The sequence below is a fragment of the Megalops cyprinoides genome, chromosome 6 (assembly GCF_013368585.1).
Source record: "Megalops cyprinoides isolate fMegCyp1 chromosome 6, fMegCyp1.pri, whole genome shotgun sequence".
Classification (NCBI taxonomy): Eukaryota; Metazoa; Chordata; class Actinopteri; order Elopiformes; family Megalopidae; genus Megalops; species Megalops cyprinoides.
In genome coordinates this window covers 4,602,654-4,624,774 of record NC_050588.1, presented here as the reverse complement: position 1 = coordinate 4,624,774, position 22,121 = coordinate 4,602,654, and the positions used below count along the sequence as shown (strand labels likewise).

The window sequence follows — 22,121 nt, the reverse complement described above, 5'->3', positions numbered from 1 at the left end:
ACAGAACTAAGATGTGCGGGCTCAATCAGGTATATTACACTATATTTGGCTTGTTGAAATACAACTTTATAAATCCTTCACTGGCCTCCTTTAAATATACTGACTTACAAACAACTTCAGTTAATTATTTACACTGTAATAAAAAAAGGACACATACACACAAACAAGCAGACGCACCATGTTTGTGTATTGGTGCCGGCCTATGAGAGTACCCTCCGTGGAACGGTCATAGGAGGGGTGTCAGAGAAGAGTAAGCGCTCTCTTCTTAGTTCAAAGCCTCCACCCCACGTTCGCTGCGGTGTATGGGAGTGGCTGAATGATTAGCTGGGGTGTGGGATACAGCACACCCACAGCCCCCCCGCCCCCCCCCCCCCCCCCCAGACCACCGGGACATTTTTTCGTGTGCCTGTGTTCACAGCATCTATCCATGCCCTTTTTGTGCTGGTACAGTTAGGAGAGCCGTGGATTCCAAATGATTTCCTCAGTAGATTCATCCACACAGAGACTCTTCAGCCTCCCTTGCTTGGTCCTCCTGTTGATTGTCATACTTTATAAATCAAGACAGGGTGATGAGGCAGACCCGCAGAGGCAGCAAAAACAAATTTCTTCATTTACAGAGAACCCGGAGTCGTTCTCTAAAAACAAATGCAATGTAATTTCCCTTCATGTCACATATGTATCTGATTTAAAAATTAAGCCTAGAGAAGCTCTGCTGGATGGATGTGCCACGCATACAAGATATAAATGAACTAAACAAGGAGGATTTATGGGTGTCCTACTCTTTTGTGAAGCAACACAGCAAAACTGCTTTAGACAACATCCTTAAGCTTGAGAACTGAAGAGTACATAGGATGTAGAGCATGTGATGACAAAGGTGGCTATCGTAAGTAACGCAATCTGATGCTCGGCACGGCCAACCAAGCTTTCCCTGGGTTTTATTTGCTCCAAAAGCAAACTCAGGTGCCTGATGAAGGCAGTCACTGCGGTGAAGACTAGAAGTAGAAGCATCATTTTGGTGAGTCAGGGTGTGAACGCAATGGAGGGGTCGAGGAGAGGTGTCCGTGTCAGTGGGGAAACAAGACCCATCTACTCTTTCTTGATGTTCCTGAGCAGGGCGTCTGTGGGCGCCCCCTGCTGGTGGCCGCCACGGCCCCTCTTGCCTTGGTGGGTCTTCACGTGTTTGGCCAGGTGGTCGCTGCGCATGAAGCGTTTGCCGCACTGCTGGCAGCCGAAGCGCTTCTCGCCCGTGTGCGTCCGCAGGTGGCGCTGCAGCTCGTCGGAGCGAGTGAAGCTCTTGCCGCAGAACAGCCAGTTGCAGACGAAGGGCCTCTCGCCGGCGTGCCAGCGCAGGTGCGCCTTCAGGTGCGACGTCTTCTTGTACACCTTGCCGCATTCGGGGATGTGGCAGATGTGCAGCCTCTTCTTGCCCGGCTCCTCGGGGAGCTGGCCGGCCGTGATCCCGCCTCCACCGCCGACAGACGCCTGGCAGTTGGGGCAGCGGCACCGCCGGCAGCGGCGCGTGGAGCTCAGCAGCCCCTTGGACGATCCCTGGAGGAGGGCGGCGATCTGGGGCTGGTGCCCCAGGACCAGCTGCCGACCCAGGGCGAAGGGGTGCGGGTGCCCGGGGGCGCCGCCGCCGGCCTGCGGGAGGCTCCACCACTGCTGGCCCTCCTCCATGGGCCCGGTGGGCAGGTGGTGCCGGGCGGACGAGTTCTGCAGGAAGTTGGAGAAGTTCTGGCCCACGCTATTGTGCTGGTGGTAGTAAGAGCTGTTGGCCTGCACCTGGGAGGACAGCACCTTGACAGGGGAGAGCTCGAAGGAGTAGGAGGCAGGGGGCTCGGCGGGCGGGGTGAGGGGCAGCTCGTGGTGGTGGTGGTGGTGGTGATGGTGGTGGTGGTGGGAGTGGGTGCCAGGCGTGGGCTGGGTGTGTCCCGGGAACTGCACCTTGGGCGCGCCCAGGGCCATCTGGTGGGCGCTCAGGCCCGAGCTGGGTGCCACCTCGCTGCTCCACAGCGGAAACATCCCGGCCCCCTCATAGGGCAGCTGTGGCCCCTCGGGCCCCGCCCCGCCACCCGACTGCCGGGCCTGGCCGCACGCGGAGGCCAGGAAGGAGAGGGGGTGGGAGCCGCCGTCTGGCGACGAGCTGGGGGTACGGTCCTATGAGGGGGACAAGGGGACAAGGGTCAGAGCTCTGATGTGCCATGCAGCTACCATCACACTGTTCTGTTTGCTCCACATTACAAATTACAATTTACTACATTACAAATGTTGACTGCCACTGAAAATCCACTTCATTACAGAATACAAGTAAAGATCACAGTATTAAACCGTAACAAAACTACATAAACTATAATATATATATAACTATAATGTAAATATGGCAATAATAATACTTATGGAACAAATAATTATTAAAATAATATAATTATAATTACAATAAAATAGTTTGTTTATTGTTTATTTTAAGCACAACAAATATAATGACAATAAATTTGCTGTGCGGTACAGTCATGAAGCTGTAAAGAGATGACAAATAATATATACAGTTTGCACAAGACGTCAAGTTATTATTTGCACTGCGGAAAGTGTAGTGCAGTGTAGTTCCGATTTTAGGGAAGAATTGACGATGTTATTTAAATCTAAATGTAAATTAATCCTCAGACTTTTCTGCAACTCGAGGTCGTCCTCATGTCTTTCGTAATCTTTCTTCTTCTAATTTGTTGCATGACAGGAAGATCATTATGTGAAAATTTAGCACTAATTGTAATGATTAATTATTTCCTTACTTTTGGCCGCTTTTCACACCTATTGACTTCCCATATACTTCCATTAAATAAAAATGACCCATGTAACACTTGCGCCTTTTAAATAACATAGGCCTGTCAGTTACGTTACGAGAAGGCAACCTTTTCAAGGTCCCGAGGGTATGTATCTTGTCAATTTCATAATTTGATCCTCAGTGCAATTTCCTCCTATCTGACTTAAACTTTGTTTTGCTTGCTGCGTAATTGTATTTCCAGCACTTAACGTATTTTCGTAAAGTTACAGTCCTGGGCATATAAGGCGACGACATAACAACGATGTTCAAAAGTTAAGTTTTTTCCCATACGGAAGGAGAAAAAGAGGCAACTGCAAATTGAACAGAGATGAATCACTAACCTGTAAGAAGGCGTGAAGAAAATGATCAGTCCTGGGCAAAGCCAGTGTAGCCATGTGTGTGCGCGCTCGTTTCGTCTCTTCGCACCTGCAGCGCGGGCAGCACGGAGCAGCTGCAGCGAAAAAACTCGACCAGGACAGAGGACGACCAAGAGGAGTTCTCAAGTCATCAAGTCCGCAGTGGCCCTGCCGGCGAACTGCACGATTGCTCTACACCAGGACACGCGGAGACCGAAAGAAGATATGGTAATCCGGTGTAATTGTACACTTCTTAAATCCGGGGTCAGTGCTTCTTGATGGACTGCTTCTCCCTATCTCCTGTCCCTCAGCACTTTGTACTTGCAGAAACTTTCTTGGTCCGTCTGCTTTTGACAACCAAAGGCTTTCAAACGCCGTGTCCGTCTTTTGAAGTGCAAGGTAGAGCCAATCGCTACGCGTCTCTGGGACCATTTCAAAGGCGGACGGATCGCATCTTCTGTACAGTGAAGAGACCCCACTGCGGGGTCTCTTATGTATGTATTCAGAGAGACGGTGAAGGGGGGTGGTGTGTGGGGCGGGAGTTTGCTGAAGATTGAGGCAAGGAGGGGGCAGATGTTCGGGGTTTGGTGTGATTGAGCTCATCATTCGGCAATGAGAATATTTTCCATATTATCACTTCCTCTGTTTTCCTAAGGCCTCTTTATTCAGTGCTTTTACTGTGATGGTCAAGATATCTTTGGTCACCTCGTAAAGAACATACCAATAATGTAAAAAAGGATAAATGCATTAAACACAAAATGAAAGCAGTAAAAACTATACACACACTTTCTCTTTAAAGTGGTTAAACAAGTGTGCCACCTACTACCCAAATCTTTTGCGCATTTTCAGTTGAAGGATCTCGAATAGCAATTACTCGAATGTGATATCACGTGAAATTTACTGAAACTAAAGTTTGTGTAATGCTTAGCAGTATCTAGTTGACTCCTACGCAGTAATCATATTCATGAATTGCGCTGACATAAATTTAATGATGTTATGTTGCTCCTGTTATATTTTAATTATGATTCTCCCGTTATACTCTGTGGGCATTATTATCGTGTTAACTTGTGCAACAGACCGTTTGGATTCCAGTTATTTCAGTCTGTGTCCTATCATGAAGTAAATAATATAACCAAGCCGCCTGATTTCATTGGTGCTGATTTCCCGTTTTAGCGTGTTTGTTGATCAGCCATTTATCCAAAGAAGAATAAAATGAAATTAAAAGGCCTTGTGATCCCCATAGGGTATTATTATTATTATTATTATTATTATTATTATTATTATTATTATTATTATTGACAAGTGTGGATTCTGCATAAGGATTTTGCCAGTCTGGCACGTGTGGCAGACCACACAAATCTGTGAAAGGGTTGATGGGTGACATCTTTCTGCAGTTCATCCATTTGGGTGGTAACCCACATTAACTGAATAAAACCGGATCAAAGCACCCCGAAAAACCTAGTGCTGCGACACCCTCACACTTTTGGGTTCAAGTGAAGGCTGTTATCTGATCTTATCGCATTAAATGCAAATTAAGAGGGAACAGTGGCCTGCCTAACAGTGTGGCATCGCCTTTGAGGATTTCCAGAGCAGTCGGGGTGTTATTGGGATTGAAATCCAATCTATGTAAATATCTGCATCTAAACGCACTGGTCATTTGCTTCAGAATCGTGGTCACCTCGTGTCCGTGTCACGCATTAACTGCGCAGATTTCCTCATTCATAAATACCTAAAATTTCTTCATTAGTCTTTAAATCTTGCACAAAGTCACAGTTCCTTTTGTAACATACAACCACTGTACGTAAAATAATACCTTTAGCGAGAATCGGGGGGAGAAGATGTAAATGAAGGGATACGTGAATAGCACTAATGCACGAGAGGACACGTGTTGTCTTCAGGTTCGTTTGGAAAATGTTAATTTATTCAATGGAGACAGTCAATGCAAAAGAAAGTTTAACATCCTTACTGTGAGGACAATTTGTTTGACGATTCGGTTACATCAAAACCAACCTACAATTTAACAACTGCCCTAGAAAATGTTTTAACGCGTGTGTCTAAAGTTGCCCCGTGGCTGTTTTTTCAAGCACGAGGAGATAGCATAGATTAAGAAAACGGTTATGTCTGTTTATTTTTTCTGCACTGTCGACCACAAGACTCTCTTGTCCTTGAATCTTAATATTATTATTGCTGTTATTGGCTTCTCTTTGGTTTTATTGAATACTTTCCTATATTTATTTGATTTTCATAGCCGTGGCCCCCTTACAAGCCACTTGTATATAGGAGGGGAGGTATTTTATAACAATATACAATTGTTGAAATGCCTTAGGAAGACTAGTAGTCCTTATAGGGGTTTTAACAGGCTTCAGTTGTGAGTGCTGTTGGCTGGTACATTACCACCAATAAACAAACGAGCACATATAAGACCATTCTCTGAAAATTGGTTTGACAATTAATGTTTAATGTGAATATCTAATTTGAGCCACAGATGAAATTTAAGCTTGAGGGGATACATCTATATGTATTTGAAAATGAAGCACAGACTCCCTGCCAAATCAGGTACCTTCCCACTTCTGTTCCCTTTCAAGGCAGATTTATGGACGGTGTGCCCAACCGAGCACCATCTCTGGGTGTAACATTCTTTAACTTTTGTATTGGATGTTAACTTCCTCTTTGGCAGCTTTCTCTTTGGTGAGTCTCGGTGATAAGGATTGTGCATTTTTATTTTATGATATTTGTAGTTGAGGCTGCTCCTCCTTTAAAAGGCACAGATCAGCTTGTTGACCATGTCTTATGATGAGAGGGGAAGACAGACAGCGCTAATCAGGTCCACCTCTCCTAAACAGCTGGCTTCACCATATGTCTCTCTACACAAAGAACACTGATTTACAAAGATGGCAGTGACTGAGGAAGGTGGGGCGGATTGCTCTGTGCCAGAAGTCGCACTTCGGGACCCCAATTAGCCATTAAAATGCAATAATGGCTTAGTTAAGAAGCCAAGATGTTATGCAGTGGATACAACAAACCGCTATTGGCAACCCGGATGTCTTGGCCTGAAGCATAAAGTGACCAGAGAGGCAAAACCTGTCACTCAGCAGGCAGGAAAGATGTCCGGGACAATGCAGCTTCTGGGAATTCCTGGCAGATAATTCTACACTTTTTTTTGCAGTGGTGCACTGTCGCATACAGTATGGACCAATTATAAGATATTACTTTTATGTACAGATATACAACTCTTGTTTTGTAGATGTATACTGAAATGCTCTGAGATGTACAAGTTGACACAATTAGCATGAGTTGCCTTATTAGTCACCCCACATCTTAGCCACAGGCAGAATCTGAACATATCATCACACAAAGATATAAATCTTTTATTCAGTTATTAAGTATCAAGTAATATCTCAATCACATTGAGCATGTAAAATATTGCCTGCAAATTTTTTCAGATGTTGGCTTGTGCTTTATTTCATGTGCTGTTACTGGGCAAGTAATACACGCATTATTCCTTATTAATAAAATATCAAAGCTAGGACCTACAGAGTGAGTTTACATTTACATTTACATTTATTTATTTAGCAGACGCTTTTATCCAAAGCGACTTACAAAAGTGCATACAGTAGGTACAGCGACAGTACGGGGACAGGATGTGTACAGTTCCACAATGAGACAGTTCTCAGCTGAGAGCAAGGTCTGTTTGAGGACGCAGTACTATCAGATTTTTACAATTACAGCCTAAAGGGCAACTAGTACGATATACTTTCGAACGGCAGACTTCAACAACTTCAAAACGGCACAATGAGCTGAGTTGATCAGTTAAGGTGAGGGCTGAGCCCAATCAGTCCACAGTGACTGGGAGTCCACAGAGGTGGAACAAATTGCCTTCCTTCTCAATGGGGCAGAAGGCCCATGGGACTTGCAGTGTGGGAAACAGCCATCAGCTACACGCAATTGTGTCAGAGGGCTGCACTCACTGCATTTCTGTACGAGTGCAGTAGCTCGCTGTGTACAGCTGGAGATGTTCAAAGTCAGCATGCATAAAAAAAGATGTTTAAGTCCTCTCAACAGTGGAAAGAAATAGATGGGAAGAGAACTGGTGCAAGCAACACAGACGGGGGTGGAGCTGAACCTCACAAGCTCACAAGATTCATCGTAAGAACTTGGTGTCCTTCTTTGTGGCAGGAGGGGAAGCGGGGTGGGGGTGTGAGGGGGGGGGTTAATGAGGCTGTAGTGTTGTAAACTCACCCTTTGCATTTAAGTTACTGCACAGTTTCCTCTTGGAGGTGAACCACAGCTGTTCTTGACATATGCTGCAGAGTTTGAAGGAAACAGACCAGCTGAGGTGCCCTTCAAAACACACATGCCTGTGTGAACATGACCTCAGTGTATCGCCTCCTGAGGTTTCACTTATTTATAAAAGGTATCAGAATTGCATTGGTTTTGAACTAAAAGCTGTCCACTTTGAATGCCACCCATTCCCCGACCTACAGATACATGACATTGTTTCTGCATTGAACTGCAAAGTCCAACATGCAAATGTACCACTCAGAGTTGAGTAATTCCTACGAGCAGTCAGCTCAGATTTTATTTTGTCAAAAAAATTGAATTGCTGAACTCTTCTCACATAAACAATTAATTTTTTAATGCTGTACAATAAACCATTGCAGAATAACAAAACCTTTTCTATGACTCAAAACTGTATTTTTTGTATTGAGCCCTTTTACTACTCCCTGCCCCAGAACATGTTTGATACAGAATTAGTTTGCAGTCCCATCTCTTTGGAGAAGGCCTAGCAGGCAAAACACTCTGATTCACTTGTGTTTCACATCAGCCCCAGTTGCTGCAGTCTAATCACACTGGAATGCTGTGGGCATGTGCTGCAGGGCCTGCTGCTTCACATGGAGCATGGCAGAAGGAGCAGGTGGTGAGAGAGGGAGGCAAAGGACCTCAGCAATCATCACACCAACCGCAGAGGCCTCTCTGAGCCATGTTCCAAATCTTATGGGGTACTCACACTAGGCGATCTGTACCGTGCCCGGGCACGTTTGACCCCCAAAGTCCAGTTCGTTTGACTAGTGTGATCGCTCTGTACCATGCCCGGGCCTGCTTGAACAGGTGGACTCTGGCACGGTTCAGTTGGATTCGGGCACAGTACACATCTAGTGTGATCGCTAACAAGCATGGAACTCAAACATGATGTCAATGATGCGACTGTCCCATTTAACACATATATCTGTTATAGCAGCAGTTAGCTGGATAACTGTTAGTTACACATCCAGTCATAATAAATCCTTTAAACCATCATTTGGTTAGCTAGCTGACTTCCTTAAATATAACAAGCTGGCTACCTCCAAAATGATCTTTGATTGGTTAGTTCTGTAGATCTATACATAAAAATAACTCTGTGGATCCCCACATTAGCTTGATTACTAGCACGCAAAATAAAACTAACCATACTTTATGTGGCGATGTAAGCATTGCTGTTGTCAGGGTCTTAGTCAGAGTATCACAAATGAAGCAGCCAACCTGTTGAAGTAGCTAGTCTTCAACAATCGTTCAGATAGGTAGCCTGTTAGCTAACTAGCTATGTTTGTCAAATCTATCACTAGATAGTTAACGTTAGCTCCCCAGCCAGTTAGCATCGATTATGCAACGCAGCGATTTTCAGATAATCGTGCTGCACGTATAAGAGATTTTTACAGAGGCAGCTGACGTTGAGGGAGGAATTTGGAGCTTTACTCACAGACTACAATTCACGTTCATCAATAAAGTGAGAACCAGACCCGTTATTAACCTAAATATTCTCAAATGATTTGAAAAGTGTACTGTCCAAGTAGTAATTTTTGTTGTTGAAGTTCGTTGTTGTAATGATGACAGTAGCGCACACACAAGTAGTAGCCCTAACTGGTTAACATTAGCTAACATTATTGTGATTAAGATTACTGTAATCTGACACAAATCTGACACAAAATATGGGTCTGTCCCTTAATCATCTTATACATGCAGCACGATGAGCTTAAAATCGCTGCGTTGCATAATCGATAAATCTATTAGGCAGGTCAGAGGGCCGTGTGTCACCGCACCCAAAACGACTCCAAATAAGCCACAAAGTAAGCACAATCATGAACTCCACTGTGCTGTGCGAGAGCGCTTTTCTTCAACACAAAAAGTTTGCATCGTGATGATGTAAGTGTGCTCTGGCCTGGAACGTTAAGCGCAATGTGAGCACAGTCCAGCGGGGGAGTGGGGAGAGGGGACAGTCGTGCTCGGGCACGGTACAAGGCAACCAGGCCTAGCGTGAGTACGCCCTTAGTGCCATCAGTGATGCTGATAACCTGTTGTGTTTTACCAGTCAGTAATGGATGTGCCAAAGCCTTGCATGTATACTGCATTTTTTACTCCTTGTATTTTGTGAATTACATACTAAATCTAAATGTGAACACACACACCTTTTTTTCTCTGTTTTTAATATTGTGATCCTAGTGAGTGATGTGAGCAGATGCTCACCAAACCCACTGCACTGATGTCTTTCCCCAGGCTCTGTAAGGGGTTCCCTGTGTAGATCAGGGTCATGGTGCAAAGCTTTGAACTCAGAATCAAATGCATTTTACATGTAAAACACTTCCAGTGCACAAACATAGTGCAAATGTGTTTCTGAGATTGTAAGCGATAAATATTTTCTTGAAGTATAGTAACAGAACCGACATGCGCTGAAACTTAAGGTGCTGTAAAGATGCATGAAATGTTACAAATAAGCACATCTGAAAAAAAGAAAAAGCATCTGATGCTTATGGGTCTGTAAGAAGTACTCTCTCTCTCTGCCTTTGGTGGGTTTTTATTATTGTGCAGAAGTTGCTAATTACCCTGATTCTCGTTTCCTGTCCCTGCGCCCCCCTTCTTTTCCCCCACTCCACCACCACCCCCCTCCCTGACTCCCTCCCAGATGAGTGTCTTTGAAGTGCTAACAACTCTCCTCACTTTGAACTGCGAAAACAATGCTCCCGCGGCTCAGCGCACCTTCCCCGCGATGCCGAACCTCATTTAAATACACCTGGATTCTGCCTCCACTCTTTTCAGGGGGAAAAGCCCAATTTCCAGAGGAGCAGCAGATCCCGGGGATCATTAAGCAGCTGTGGAGACGCCCCAGCAACCAGTCAGGTTCTCCCCTCGTCTCTCTCGCTCTCTCTCGGGAACCGCCAAGGGGGAAAGCCTGTTCGCTTCAGAACTGGTGGATCTGCGGACTTTGACTTTTTAATTTTTTTTATTTTGTCTTCTCTTTAGTTGTCATCACTTGGTCACTCTCCTTCGCTGTGAACTGAAGTTAAAGTCACCATTAGCAACAAGGCTGTCCTGCGTGGGCGCAGCTCCATGCAGAGGTTCTGGATCTGGAAATGTATCATCCCTCCAGTGCAACCACCATCTCCCATCTTTTTGAACTGAATAAATAGCTGTGAATTCAACTGGCTCAAAGAAATTCATAAGACATGTTAAGCTAAAATGCTTATCATTTTGGAAGGTCACACCTTGCCAGCCCACATTGTCAGCCCCTCTGATAAGAGAGAGAGCTTTGCGTGCTGCGAGATTGATGGACGTTACTGATACCGGCACGCGGAGAGACAATGGAGTGAGAGGGGGATTGCATCCCCACAGTGAGGCTCTTATTGAGCCTGGAGGGGGCTTTTAAACTTTCAGCTCCCCGAGGTGAGCCAGCTGCCCCGGCCATCTGCACGCCAAAACCTCGCCGCACAGGACAGGCCTTTTTAACTGGTGGCTGAGTCGTAAAGCCGATTTCACGCCCCCGCTTTGACTAAAACAACCCCCCCCCCCCCCCCCCCCAACCGATGCCAGGGGCAGGGGGCTTCTGATTTTTCACAGGCCCTCTCCGCTCCCCCCTGTCTGTGCTCAGCAGACCCATGGTAATCAAGAACAAAACCAGCAATGCTGAACACCACTCCCTGCAATGTAACATCTTCACTGCGTCGGATAAAACACTGAACACTACACTGGTGCTCAGCTCCCCAGAACTGACAGAGCTCTTAATTGCCTGACAGATAATCCAACAGTTATGCAGTTGTGTTATTGTTAGGGACTCTTGTTCAGAGCAGGGTTTCACAGTTGCAGTCTTGAAGGTAAGCTAGGTATCATGGTGCCAAATTGTGCTAAGATGATTTGGCAGAAGCTTTTTTGCCTTTTTGTATTTTGGGAATCAGTAATAACCCACCTTTTGCCCTGAGCCCACTCTTAAAACCTCCTTTTAGTATATAGGTACATATGAATAGACACATTCATATCACAGTGAAATTCTTTTTCTGTATTAGTTTAAATACATGTTTAATAGAGTGCACAGAGATTGAAATATCCATTCTGGATGTTACTTCTTGCTGTCTCCAGTCATCAGTAATACTTGCAAATGAGGACAGGAATTGCTCCTTGTCTGAATTGCAGTGGAATGCTAATATAGCTTTAAACGACATAACTATCACATGCTGGGTTTTGTATTTGCACCAGTCCTTAGATCTCGGTCAATCAAACAGTGGTAATTCATCGTGTCCAAAAATCAAAACAACTCTTTAATCTCACTTCCACTTCACTGTGCCTCAAAGCTGACAGACAGTGCATGCTCTCACATACACCACATAAGCACTATCTGAACCAAGGGCGTGTTTGCAACTACTGACTTCCAGAGCACTCTACTTTGCAAGCGCCATAAGAAGCCTGACATAGTTTCCCTTTAGGTTATCAGAGTTTTTTCTCTCCTCTTTGGTGTATTTAGATAGCTGGGGTACCAGTCTGCCCAGCCAAGTTAAACATGTGCTCAGCCTCAGCTAATCTAGCTCTTTAGATCTGAAAGTAGCTCACCTGATCTGGGGTCCTTTTGGATGCAGTACAGAACACGAAAACCCACACACATATCCCCCTCATTACCTACTTCCTGCATTTGCTGCTCTTAAGGCTTATGAAAATTCAGGCCTCATAGTCAACTCAATGGGAGGTACGTCCTGTCAACATATGGGCTGACAGGGTGCTACTCATTACTACGCTGGGTACCATGCCAAATTGGAGCTATCAGTGACGTGGGCCATGTTCTTGTCAGACCACTTTAGTAAAATAATAAACTGAACCAGGGTCTGGAGCACCTCAGAGAAGGATGTGCTAATCAAACACCGCCATAAATGAACACAGAAGACAAGAATAGGGTCACACCTAACAGATCTTAGGCCATATGGTCAAAAACAAATATGTTTGTAGATCCAAACATGAGAATATAACAGAGATTCATGAAAAAATGTTTCTGTTGCCACAACCAACCAAATTTACCTACATTTGGGAAGGGCCCTTGTGACCTTGTGGCATTGCAGATGCACTGTGGGTAAAATAAATAAATAAATAAATACATATATACGTACATATGAGCCTGCACGTGTCGGTGAAAACTTTTATCGATATCCCTGGTGCTTGAAGTTTGTTTGCATTTTGTTTTCCAGCACTCTTAACAACTTCAGAAGTCAGATCACAGGAGCCTGTGATCAAAGCGCCTCACGGTTAGCTCTGGAAACACAGGAGTAATACGCCGCGCTTTGATACTCCACATCAATATTTCAATTCAACAATCACTTGACATGCACCCCCCCATCTCTCCCCAACTCTCCCCAAGACGAAAGGAGAGAGGGATGGGAGGGGGACGGAGGGAGAGAGCGAGAGCCGGGGAAGGAGAGCCCGCCTGACGGAACGGCGCGTTCCCCCCTGTTCCGTGTCTGATCTCCTCCGGCTCGCTCTCCGAGATGCCCACAGGCCACATCCTCTTTTGAAGCGAAACTCGCTTTCCATCTTGAGAAAGGGAAATCTTTCACTGGTTAAACCAATCATTCACACGGAAACATGGTGGGCAAAACAGACTTGTAGAGTGTAAATATTTGACGTATGTTTTGGAATGAATAAACTGAGTTTTGCTGTGTAGCATCGTTAAAGATGCGTCCATTCACACCAGTGAGCCAAACCTTGCCAGCAAAAGCTAACTGCATCATTGAAAAATCAGTTTAATGTTTTCTGTGTTAAAGTGTCAATTCTAGGGTTGCCTTTTCCATTTGGAGGGTATTCTGATCTAAGTGCAAGTGTGTGAGTTGAATATCAGACTACCTCACACAGCTGGGTAGATGGGTAGGAGTGCTGTGAACCAGCATCTAAATGTATTTACTATGTATCCCCATTTTGTAAAATTGTCTAAGATTTAAACTGCTTGTTTATGCACTATTTTTGTTTCTTCTTGGGTCTATGATTTAAAACCACATTACCCACATCAACCAGCGCTCTCGCACCTCTTCTGAACATCAAAATATAATGTACAGAACTTTAGCTGTACATTAGAAGCTTATTTTTTATAATGTTACAGGTTATGTGTTTCACAGCCTGGTTTTTCAACTGGAAAGTAATAAATTGATTTACCAATTAAGTTCAGACCAATTAAAACCTATTGTAACGAAGACGAAATCAAGACTACCACAAAGACAACTCCGCAGTTACATGGCATACCAATATCTAAAACAGATGTAAGGTCACAAAGGTTACAGATGGAGATATTTATGTGACAAAGGTGGTCTGTGCAAGATGTCCAAGGACCAGCTGTGGAGGAGCAATGACTTCAATCAGTCTTACAACTCTTTCCCTAATGTCAAATAAAACATTGAAGCACACAAAAAGTCATACAAATGTGCTCAAAGCTGAAGATAAGCTGCAAAGTCGGGGGTTGAATAAGGTCCTCAGCGATACATGCCAATAAGATTGTGTACTTCATGGTGGAAACCCTTCTTTCCAATTTCAGCAAGAGAATGGAGCCATTTTCTGTAATAAGACCAGGCCAACACATGAAAGCACAGGCACATGACTACCACATAACTAAGAAGTTGTGATTTTGTAGTATTTTACATTGTTCATTTGAACCATTAATACTTCAAGGAGCACAAGGCCAGGCGTTTTCAGCGGTATACACACATTCGTGGGTGTGAAACTGTATGCATCCAATAATTTATGAATCCTGTTATAATTGATGGTAAGTGCTCCAGCTAATAATCATTTTAACTACGGCCTTGCTGTCGGTACAGACTTTTCCCTGATTCTGCATTTAAAATGGATGATTACTAATTTGCTGGGGAAAGAGCTTTATAGATTTATAATTTATTGATATGGTTTGAGATGTAAAGACATAAAACAGACTAATATTTCACAGTGGCTGTCACACGGCACTAATGCCACGGTGTATGAATAATACACTAAGCAAGAGCAAAAACAACAGAAAAAGAACAATGCAATTATTAATCACGACTCTGTTTCATAAACACAAGCACCTTTGTACCAAAGGAAATAATTAGCTCAGACACTCGACAGTCTTATTTTACAAGCCATCAAGTTAATCTGGGTATTCTGCTGAGTTTGGACTCCCGCCAGTACACTTAACAGGCCTCGAGAGTGACTGAAAGTGATACTAGCATGTCAGGCTGACAGGGGCTTGTGATCTGATCAGAGATACACTGGTAGGGCTCATTTCCACAGCGCTGTGCTCAGTAGAGTGCCTGGCACCTGCCAACACTCAGCTTCTCATTCAGCATCACCTTGGGCACAGCAGGGTGTGGGGTAGGGTCCCTCAGAGGAAAAATTCTGAGGGAGAAATCTTGGGATTTCCCAAAGAGAAAATGGCTTGACATGTGATGAAACGGGCCAATTCGCGGTCCCCCTTGTCTACACTATTCAAACGCCACATTGTTTTTTTCGCCTCTTAACTTGTATGCAAAGCAGTTGAGAGAAAGTAAAGTATGTCTGACCTCAGCTGCTCATATTTACTCTTTTATTTTACTTATATTTACATTTACATTTATTCAGTTGGCAGATGCTTTTATCCAAAGCAACTTACAAGTGAGAGAGTTAACAATATTAGAAGCGCTGCATGAACAGGTTTCAAAGTTTAGCCAGACAAGGTACAAAGCTAGCTGATAGAGCTAATGTGTGCATTAAACCATGAGATTACTTTTTCATTTTATAGTTTAGTAGGACATGAGAAATTCCTTTAGGGGGTAGTGTTTCAGGTGCTCGGGTGAGAGCGGGAGAGCTGTGTCTTCAGATGTTTCTTGAAGACAGAGAAGGACTTGGCAGAATGGATGAAGAGTGGAAGTTAATTCCACCATCGGGAACAAAGGCGGAGAAAGGTCTGGATAGTGTTTTGGGATGCAACGTGACAGGACCACCAGACGCCGTTCAGGAGCAGAGCGTAGTGGTCGGGAGGGAACATAGGCTTGTAGTAGTGTGTTCAGCTAGGTAGGTGCAGTTTAGTTGGCATCAAGGCCTTGAACATGATGTGGGCAGCTACAGGGGAGCCAGTGGAGCAAGACCAAGAGAGGTGTAATGCGAGTCCTTTTATTATTTTATTATTTATTTTCTTATACTATGTTTTTAGTTTATTTTACACACCTGTATTGTTGCATCTGTTATAGTAATAATGAGACTCCTACTTTTGTACTAATGCATTTATTCTCTGCTATGCGGCTTTAATCTGCTCCATATTCAGGACTGTTGTAACATCAAACAACTTATTGGGTATGTATGTGTAAATAAGTGACGATATAATTAACTGTTAACCGAGCATTTACAAGATCACTAGATCAGTTGATGTCATCTTTTTGGCCTCTTTTTAGCCAAAATTGGATACGGTTCTTAAATTTGAATGCAAGGGGATTTGAGGCATTATAAGCCTGGCCCTCTTCCAGTTAGATGGATGGGAAGCATGGTCTCGGCAAGAAGCAGTGCACCCTCCTGACAGCAGATGGCGATGTTCCATCGGCAACCCCTATGACCCTGTCCTGCAACCCCCTTTGAAGAACAATCAGGCCTGTGTATACCAGGCCAGGTTACAAAGACAACAATGTGACTGGGCAGTCAGTGGTCGGGAGTCAGACCCTTTTCTTTCAAATGGAGGCCCATATGTTCAGACACTCAGAAGATGTATCTGATATCATTCCAGCTGTAGAGAGAGGGGTGCTGGCTCTGTGTGAGGTGTGTGTGAAAGTTGGGTTTGTCACCTGGGGTGAAACGGATGGGCAGTAATGATGTTAAGCCTGGGCATTGTGGCTGTGGAGGGGCACGTCCAGGGGGCGCACTCTCCTGTCAGGGTGGCAGTGTGTCCCCCGTGTCCCCTGTGCCCCCCATGTCCCTGTGAAGGCAATTGCAATGAGGAGGCTCATAGCTTGGGCGTGACATACACACTCTGGGGAAACTCAGCCACAAGGCATTCCCTGACCTCCATCTCAACACCCCTCTACGATCTGCACATTTGTATGTATCAATGGCAGCTGCTCAGATATTTATTTTATTTCACATTTGAATATTTTTGTACTAGGATTGTTTTTTGATTGCGAAAAAGATTGTCTTTAATGCCACTGTCCTGGCCTTTGTCAATGGGCTCAGTTTCATTAGCTTTGTCCTAATACTCACAATACGATGCCTTTTTTCAATCAATGACATCATTTCTTCAAGTATAACAGACATCACAACATCACAATCTATTATTGACTTTATGAGTAAGTAACTGTCATAAAACATAGAAGCAAATACAATAAAGAACAACAGCTATTGTATAGATCATGATGTGTGTTTTTGTTATGTCCACATAGGGACCTACAGTATACTCACGTATCCATCAAATAAATTGACACCAGGACTGCATCAAACTGACTGAAGAACGACACATTTACTTTATGATCTTTTAGAATTCAATGCTGTTTCACATCATTCAATATAAAACCTAATATTCCTAGGCCCCTCATACATGCCAATTCATCCATATTTGGAGTGTGAGTGCTTCCTGTTCAACCTCTTCATTGTTTAACAAAACATTCAATTAAGATTCAATCAGGTGACAGTAGAATTGAAGAATCTCAAATAGCTTATTTCCCTGAATGCTGTGGGACAGGTGAGAGCAGCCAGGTTCTATTCTTAAAGTTAAAACTGGAGGTAAAGGGCGCTAATGTTGCGTCATACAAGCGCTTCATTAAAAGCCTCAGTACTGTACCAGCACACCGGGCCCTTCAGGGATGCGACCTAGAATGCAGTGTCACTCAGACGAATAGGTACGGACTCGTGAGTGTCACTCCTACGTAGCTCTGAATAAATTAGATATCCCACGGCAGAACAGGAGGCTGCTCTCTGAAATAATAATAATAAGCTAACAAACAGAAACCGGAATCGCAGAATTGGTCGTCGGAGTAAACAACACAGCTTAGTTACATAGCCCACAGCCATGGTAAAGCAGAGCGCTAGCTAACCAATTTTGTCGTATCTGAACTCCTACAATGAGAAGACTGCAGTCAAAAACATGACATCGCGGCAGCTGATTGATATATAACAGCAACATAAATAAGATAGTTTAGGGGACTACACATGTTCGAAAATAAATAAGCAATGGAGTATCTCAAAAACACAAACAAAAGCTTTATTATTATGCAAAATTATAGGAAGTCAATCTATTGATGTTGCCTTACTAATTGTATGGCGTGGGACTGAAAAGCAGATGTTGCATTTCAAAGCGGCAGGGCGCGAGAAGATGGGCTATGATTTATGCTAAAACGCGTGGCTTCAAAGCGCAGATTGCGGCATCTAAACAAATTGAACAAGTCAATCGTTATTCACTCAGGACTGCAAGCGCTTCAGAGGCGCGCTTCTGCCGCTTCTAATATCCCTCAATGGAAGCGCGGTCCCGGCGGGTGATGCGCGCTGCTCGAGGTTGAACCGTTCAGTGGGAGAAGACAGGGGAATTTTGCTCTCATTACTTGTTGTAACACCTGTGCAAGAGAGTATGAGCTCCTTGTATAATACAGAACCGTCCTTGATTGGGTGAGTGTCTAGAGACGCGAGACAAGGACCTCTTTTCAGAGTGAATGAAAAAAAAGGGAAATTCTTACCATTGTGACTGTTGACCTAAATCTCGCAGATTAATTAAGAATGACATACCTGGCAGTACTACGTTTTGAGCTGTCAGATCTTTCCTTTTTTTTTTCGGTAGAATAAAATATACGTCAAAGCAAAGGACTCTCTGGTTCTCTGGAATGATGCTCACTGATTTTAAGTAGCTGTGTGCAAATTTAAAATACATTAATCTATCAAAATATGTATGACATAAAATTACATACTAATGTACAAAAACATGAATGTATGGGTAAAGTTTATTAAAATACTGATAGTTAGCTCATAACCTTGATCTCTTTTCAGTGTCAACATAGGCTACACGGCAAACGTAATCTGTAGAGACTCTGAAGCAAGGGATGACCCGGACATGATACACCCAGAACGCACCTCGCCCACCCTCGTTCTGTCTTCCCACCATGCAAATAATAAATTAATCAATGCATGAAAATATGTCAGAATTCCTTTACTTTTCTACAAAAAAAAAAAAAAAAAATCATGAATTTAAGTTGCAAGCAGGCTATGTGGACCATCACCAGAAGTTGTTTATCCTCTGCCGTCTTTTCTCCCATTTGATATACAACCTAAATTGGAGCCGCAGAAATGAAATGCTAAATCTTTAATTAACTTTATAGCATCTGCACTCGTGCTTCCAAGGAGCCACGCGCTTTTCTTTTAACCTATTCCAGCACATTTGCACACCAAGGTAAATCTTGATGCTGGCACTCTTACAGAAAGGAAGAAAAAAATCAAAAATGGAAATGAACTCTCACTTGTGTTCGCAGATCAAAGACGCAGAATTATTTAACTTGCTGCTGTTGCTTGATCTTCAAATAAAAAGGAAGAAAAATGAAAAAAGTCGGGAGGATGGATATGAGGATGGTTAGATATGTTTGAGTTTTCATTTCTTCATATTGATTATTATATCTTTCTTATTTTGTGTTCAATTATTTCACTGCCCTGCCTTCTATACAAGGTCCCGGGAACGCCACAGTGTGCTTACTTTGCATTTTCCAACGATTTACACATTGACAGAATCCGGTTGTATTGCCTTTCGAGTCATCAGCTGTGGTGGAGAACATTTCTAAGTAATACCCATATGCGCGGTTACTTAGCCTACTGGCATAAACCCTTGGCACAGTGAAAAATGTTCAGGCCCATATCGCCCTCTTTGTAGACTCTCCGCTTTCTGGAGTCCTGTGTATGTTCTCCATAACTCGTCTTGCCCTCCAGGTTATGTAATCATACGTAAAAAAGCAATTTTATGGCACCCTGAATGTCATTTCTGCTTCACATCACTAACGTTGTGCAGATAAATTCCAGCCTTAATGTGTTTGCCTTCATTATTTGACCATCAAATAATATAATTCATTCTCTGATTCAGACTTTGAACTGAATGCACTATAATATCACATAATTATCTGCCAAGTCATAATGTGAGTTAAATATTTCTTACTGTTCGTGTTTTAATTTCCTTCTTCATAACCAGTCTTCTGAACTGAGTGAGAATTCAGCAGAGAAGTTTTAGGTTTCCATGGCAACTTTCAATGTGTTTTAGCATCATGTTCGGCCTTAATCCTAACCCTAAACCAAACTTTACAGGCTCTTGATACAAATGTAAAGAATAATGCATCACTGAGAATAAAAATAGTGTAATATACTCGAGATCCATGGTCGTGCAGGTAGTAGCTTTTTCCCACAAGATGGCGCTAATCTGATACAGTTAAAGACTGTAAGCATTAAGGGGATCTTAGTGAGCAGTGGCTGGCGAAGTTGTATCACACCCTGTATGGGCATATGCAGCAATGACATCTTCTCATCATTTCCATCAACACTTGGAAAATAATGTCCTCATTGTTGTTGCAATTAAAAAGTAAGCTGTTTTAATGTTGTCAGTAACAAATTCTTGTAGACTAAATGGGAACATGCAGAACAACTTACATTTACATTTACATTTATTCATTTAGCAGATGCTTTTATCCAAAGCGAAGTACAAAAGTGCATATAGTGGGCAAACAGGCACAAGGCAAGATGTGTACAAGTCATACAATGCAGATAGTGCTGAAGCTGAGCACAAGGTCAGTGTAGCTAGACAGAACTAATCTGATCTAAGGTTACATATATCGCATACAATCACTGGGACAATAAAGTACCGCTATACTACCTAGGCAAAAACGTGCTACAAATACAAGGTAAGAGATAGAACTACAAGTGTAAGCCAAGAATCTTAGATTTACAAGGTTGAAATGGCAAGAGTGTCAGTCCAGGTAGAGTCTGAAGAGGTGTGTCTTCAGCCCACATCTGAAGGGTTGGAGTGAAGGAGTTGTTCTCAGCGGGGTGGGGAGTTCATTCCACTGTTGGGGGGTGATGATGGAAAAGCGGCCTTGTGAGGAGCGTGGGCCTTTCGTTCTGATGGTGGGAGGAGTGAGGCGTCTGGATGTAGCAGAGCGAAGCTGTCTAGCGGGTGCGTAGGGTTGGATGAGGTCCTGGAGGTAGGTCGGGGGAATCTTTTGTGCAGCAGAAAAGGTGGAGCCTTTCCAGTAGACCTGGGAAGATCTACTGGTCAGGTAGGACCTGAACCAAGAGAGGGCGGTCCCAGCGATGCCAATTTCCGAGAGCTTGGCTATGAGCAGTTGGTGATTGACGGTATCAAATGCAGCAGAGATGTCGAGGAGCATTAGGACCAAGGACAGGTTGGAGGCTCTAGCTGTGTGGAGGGCCTCTGTCACTGCCAGGAGTGCCGTTTCAGTCGAGTGCCCGGGTCTGAACCTGGACTGGTGGGGATCCAGGAGGTTGTGCTTGTGGAGAGAGGGAGACAGTTGGTTAAGAACAGCACGTTCAAGGGATTTGGATACAGGCAGATAATGGCAGGAGGGATACTGGACAGTAATTGTTCATGTCAGATGGGTCAGCGGTAGGTTTTTTTTAGCAGGGGGGTAACCAGAGCATTTTTAAGATCTGTGGGAACAAGACCAGTAGAGAGACACCAGAGAGATATGGGACGATCTCACCGGATACAGACTGGAGAAGGGTGGAAGGAATGGGGTCGAGAGGGCAGGTTGTAGCATGGTGAGCTGTGAGGACTTGAAGAACTTCTAAGTCGCTGAGTGTAGAGAGGGAGGACAGGTGATGACTAGATGCCTTTCTGGTGGTTGAGCTTATAGCCAGAGGAGTGAAGGAGTCCCGGATGCTGGACACCTTCTTCTCAAAGTGAACCTTAAAGTCTTCTGCAGAAAGAAGAGAAGGGGAGGGGGGAGGAGGAAGGGAGAGGAGAGTGGAAAAGGTAGAGAAGGTGCTGTAGTCTGTCTCTGACCACATGGGGGCAGTATGTAGGTGTCAAACATAATTGCACACTCGTTTTAATGTATTTGCAATATATTTTTGGGCTGAACAACACATTTGTCAACATATTACAATATATTCCATTTTTGTAGGGGATGAGGCCCGGCTGAAGGTAATTCAGACAGAAATTAAACACATTTTTCACGGGTTTCCCTCACTGATGGGTGCTCTGTGTGATGATATAAACTGCATGGCAGGGTAAGCATCTTGCGTCAGCCCTCTGCAGTTTGCTTAACAAGAAAAGTTGAACAACTCAGCGCAGATCATCTTTTTTTTATTTCTCAGGTGACTTACAGCAACATACCTCCACTTTTAATTACATTACTCTTTAATTATCTAAGACAGAGACCTTAATTTGTGGGTGTCACATGTTGTTACCACCTGCTCTGAAGCTCCCACTGTTTCTGTTTTCTTTATATGTGGTGGAGGACAGGCTTAGCCCCAGGTCTTATACTTTGGTCCATAAAACTTCTCAGATGGTGTTCTTGTCTGTTCCAGCTTTTTCATGACTTTGTAAAGACAAATTAAAAGCGAGCAAATTCTGCATGTAAGTATCACTAAGACACTCTAAAAATGTTTCAATCTGAGGATAAAGTCACCAGGTCGACAACCCTGCTCACATCAGGCATCCCACTTCTAGTGACTTCCAGTGATAGATTTTTTTT

The 22,121-nt window shown here is 43.8% G+C and overlaps 1 protein-coding gene across 1 annotated transcript; it reads right to left on the bottom strand.

Annotated features, from left to right (window-relative positions):
* Positions 1–409: 409 nt before the first annotated feature.
* Positions 410–3,620, bottom strand: LOC118779849 (transcription factor Sp5-like). The gene is made up of 2 exons (XM_036532140.1): positions 3,160–3,620; positions 410–2,157 (listed from the first exon to the last, which is right to left on the bottom strand). The coding sequence occupies exons 1-2, from the start codon at positions 3,211–3,213 to the stop codon at positions 1,087–1,089; spliced, it is 1,125 nt and encodes a 374-aa protein (XP_036388033.1). The 5' UTR covers positions 3,214–3,620; the 3' UTR covers positions 410–1,086.
* Between the last annotated feature and the right edge of the window lie 18,501 nt (positions 3,621–22,121).

What these genes read in the sequence shown, in the direction of transcription:
- LOC118779849 (XM_036532140.1), bottom strand. Translation starts at nt 3,213, where the DNA reads ATGGCTACACTGGCTTTGCCCAGGACTGATCATTTTCTTCACGCCTTC. An exon ending in TTCTTCACGCCTTCTTACAG is followed by an intron (nt 2,158 to 3,159) that starts GTTAGTGATTCA and finishes TCCCCCTCATAG; the next exon opens with GACCGTACCCCCAGCTCGTC.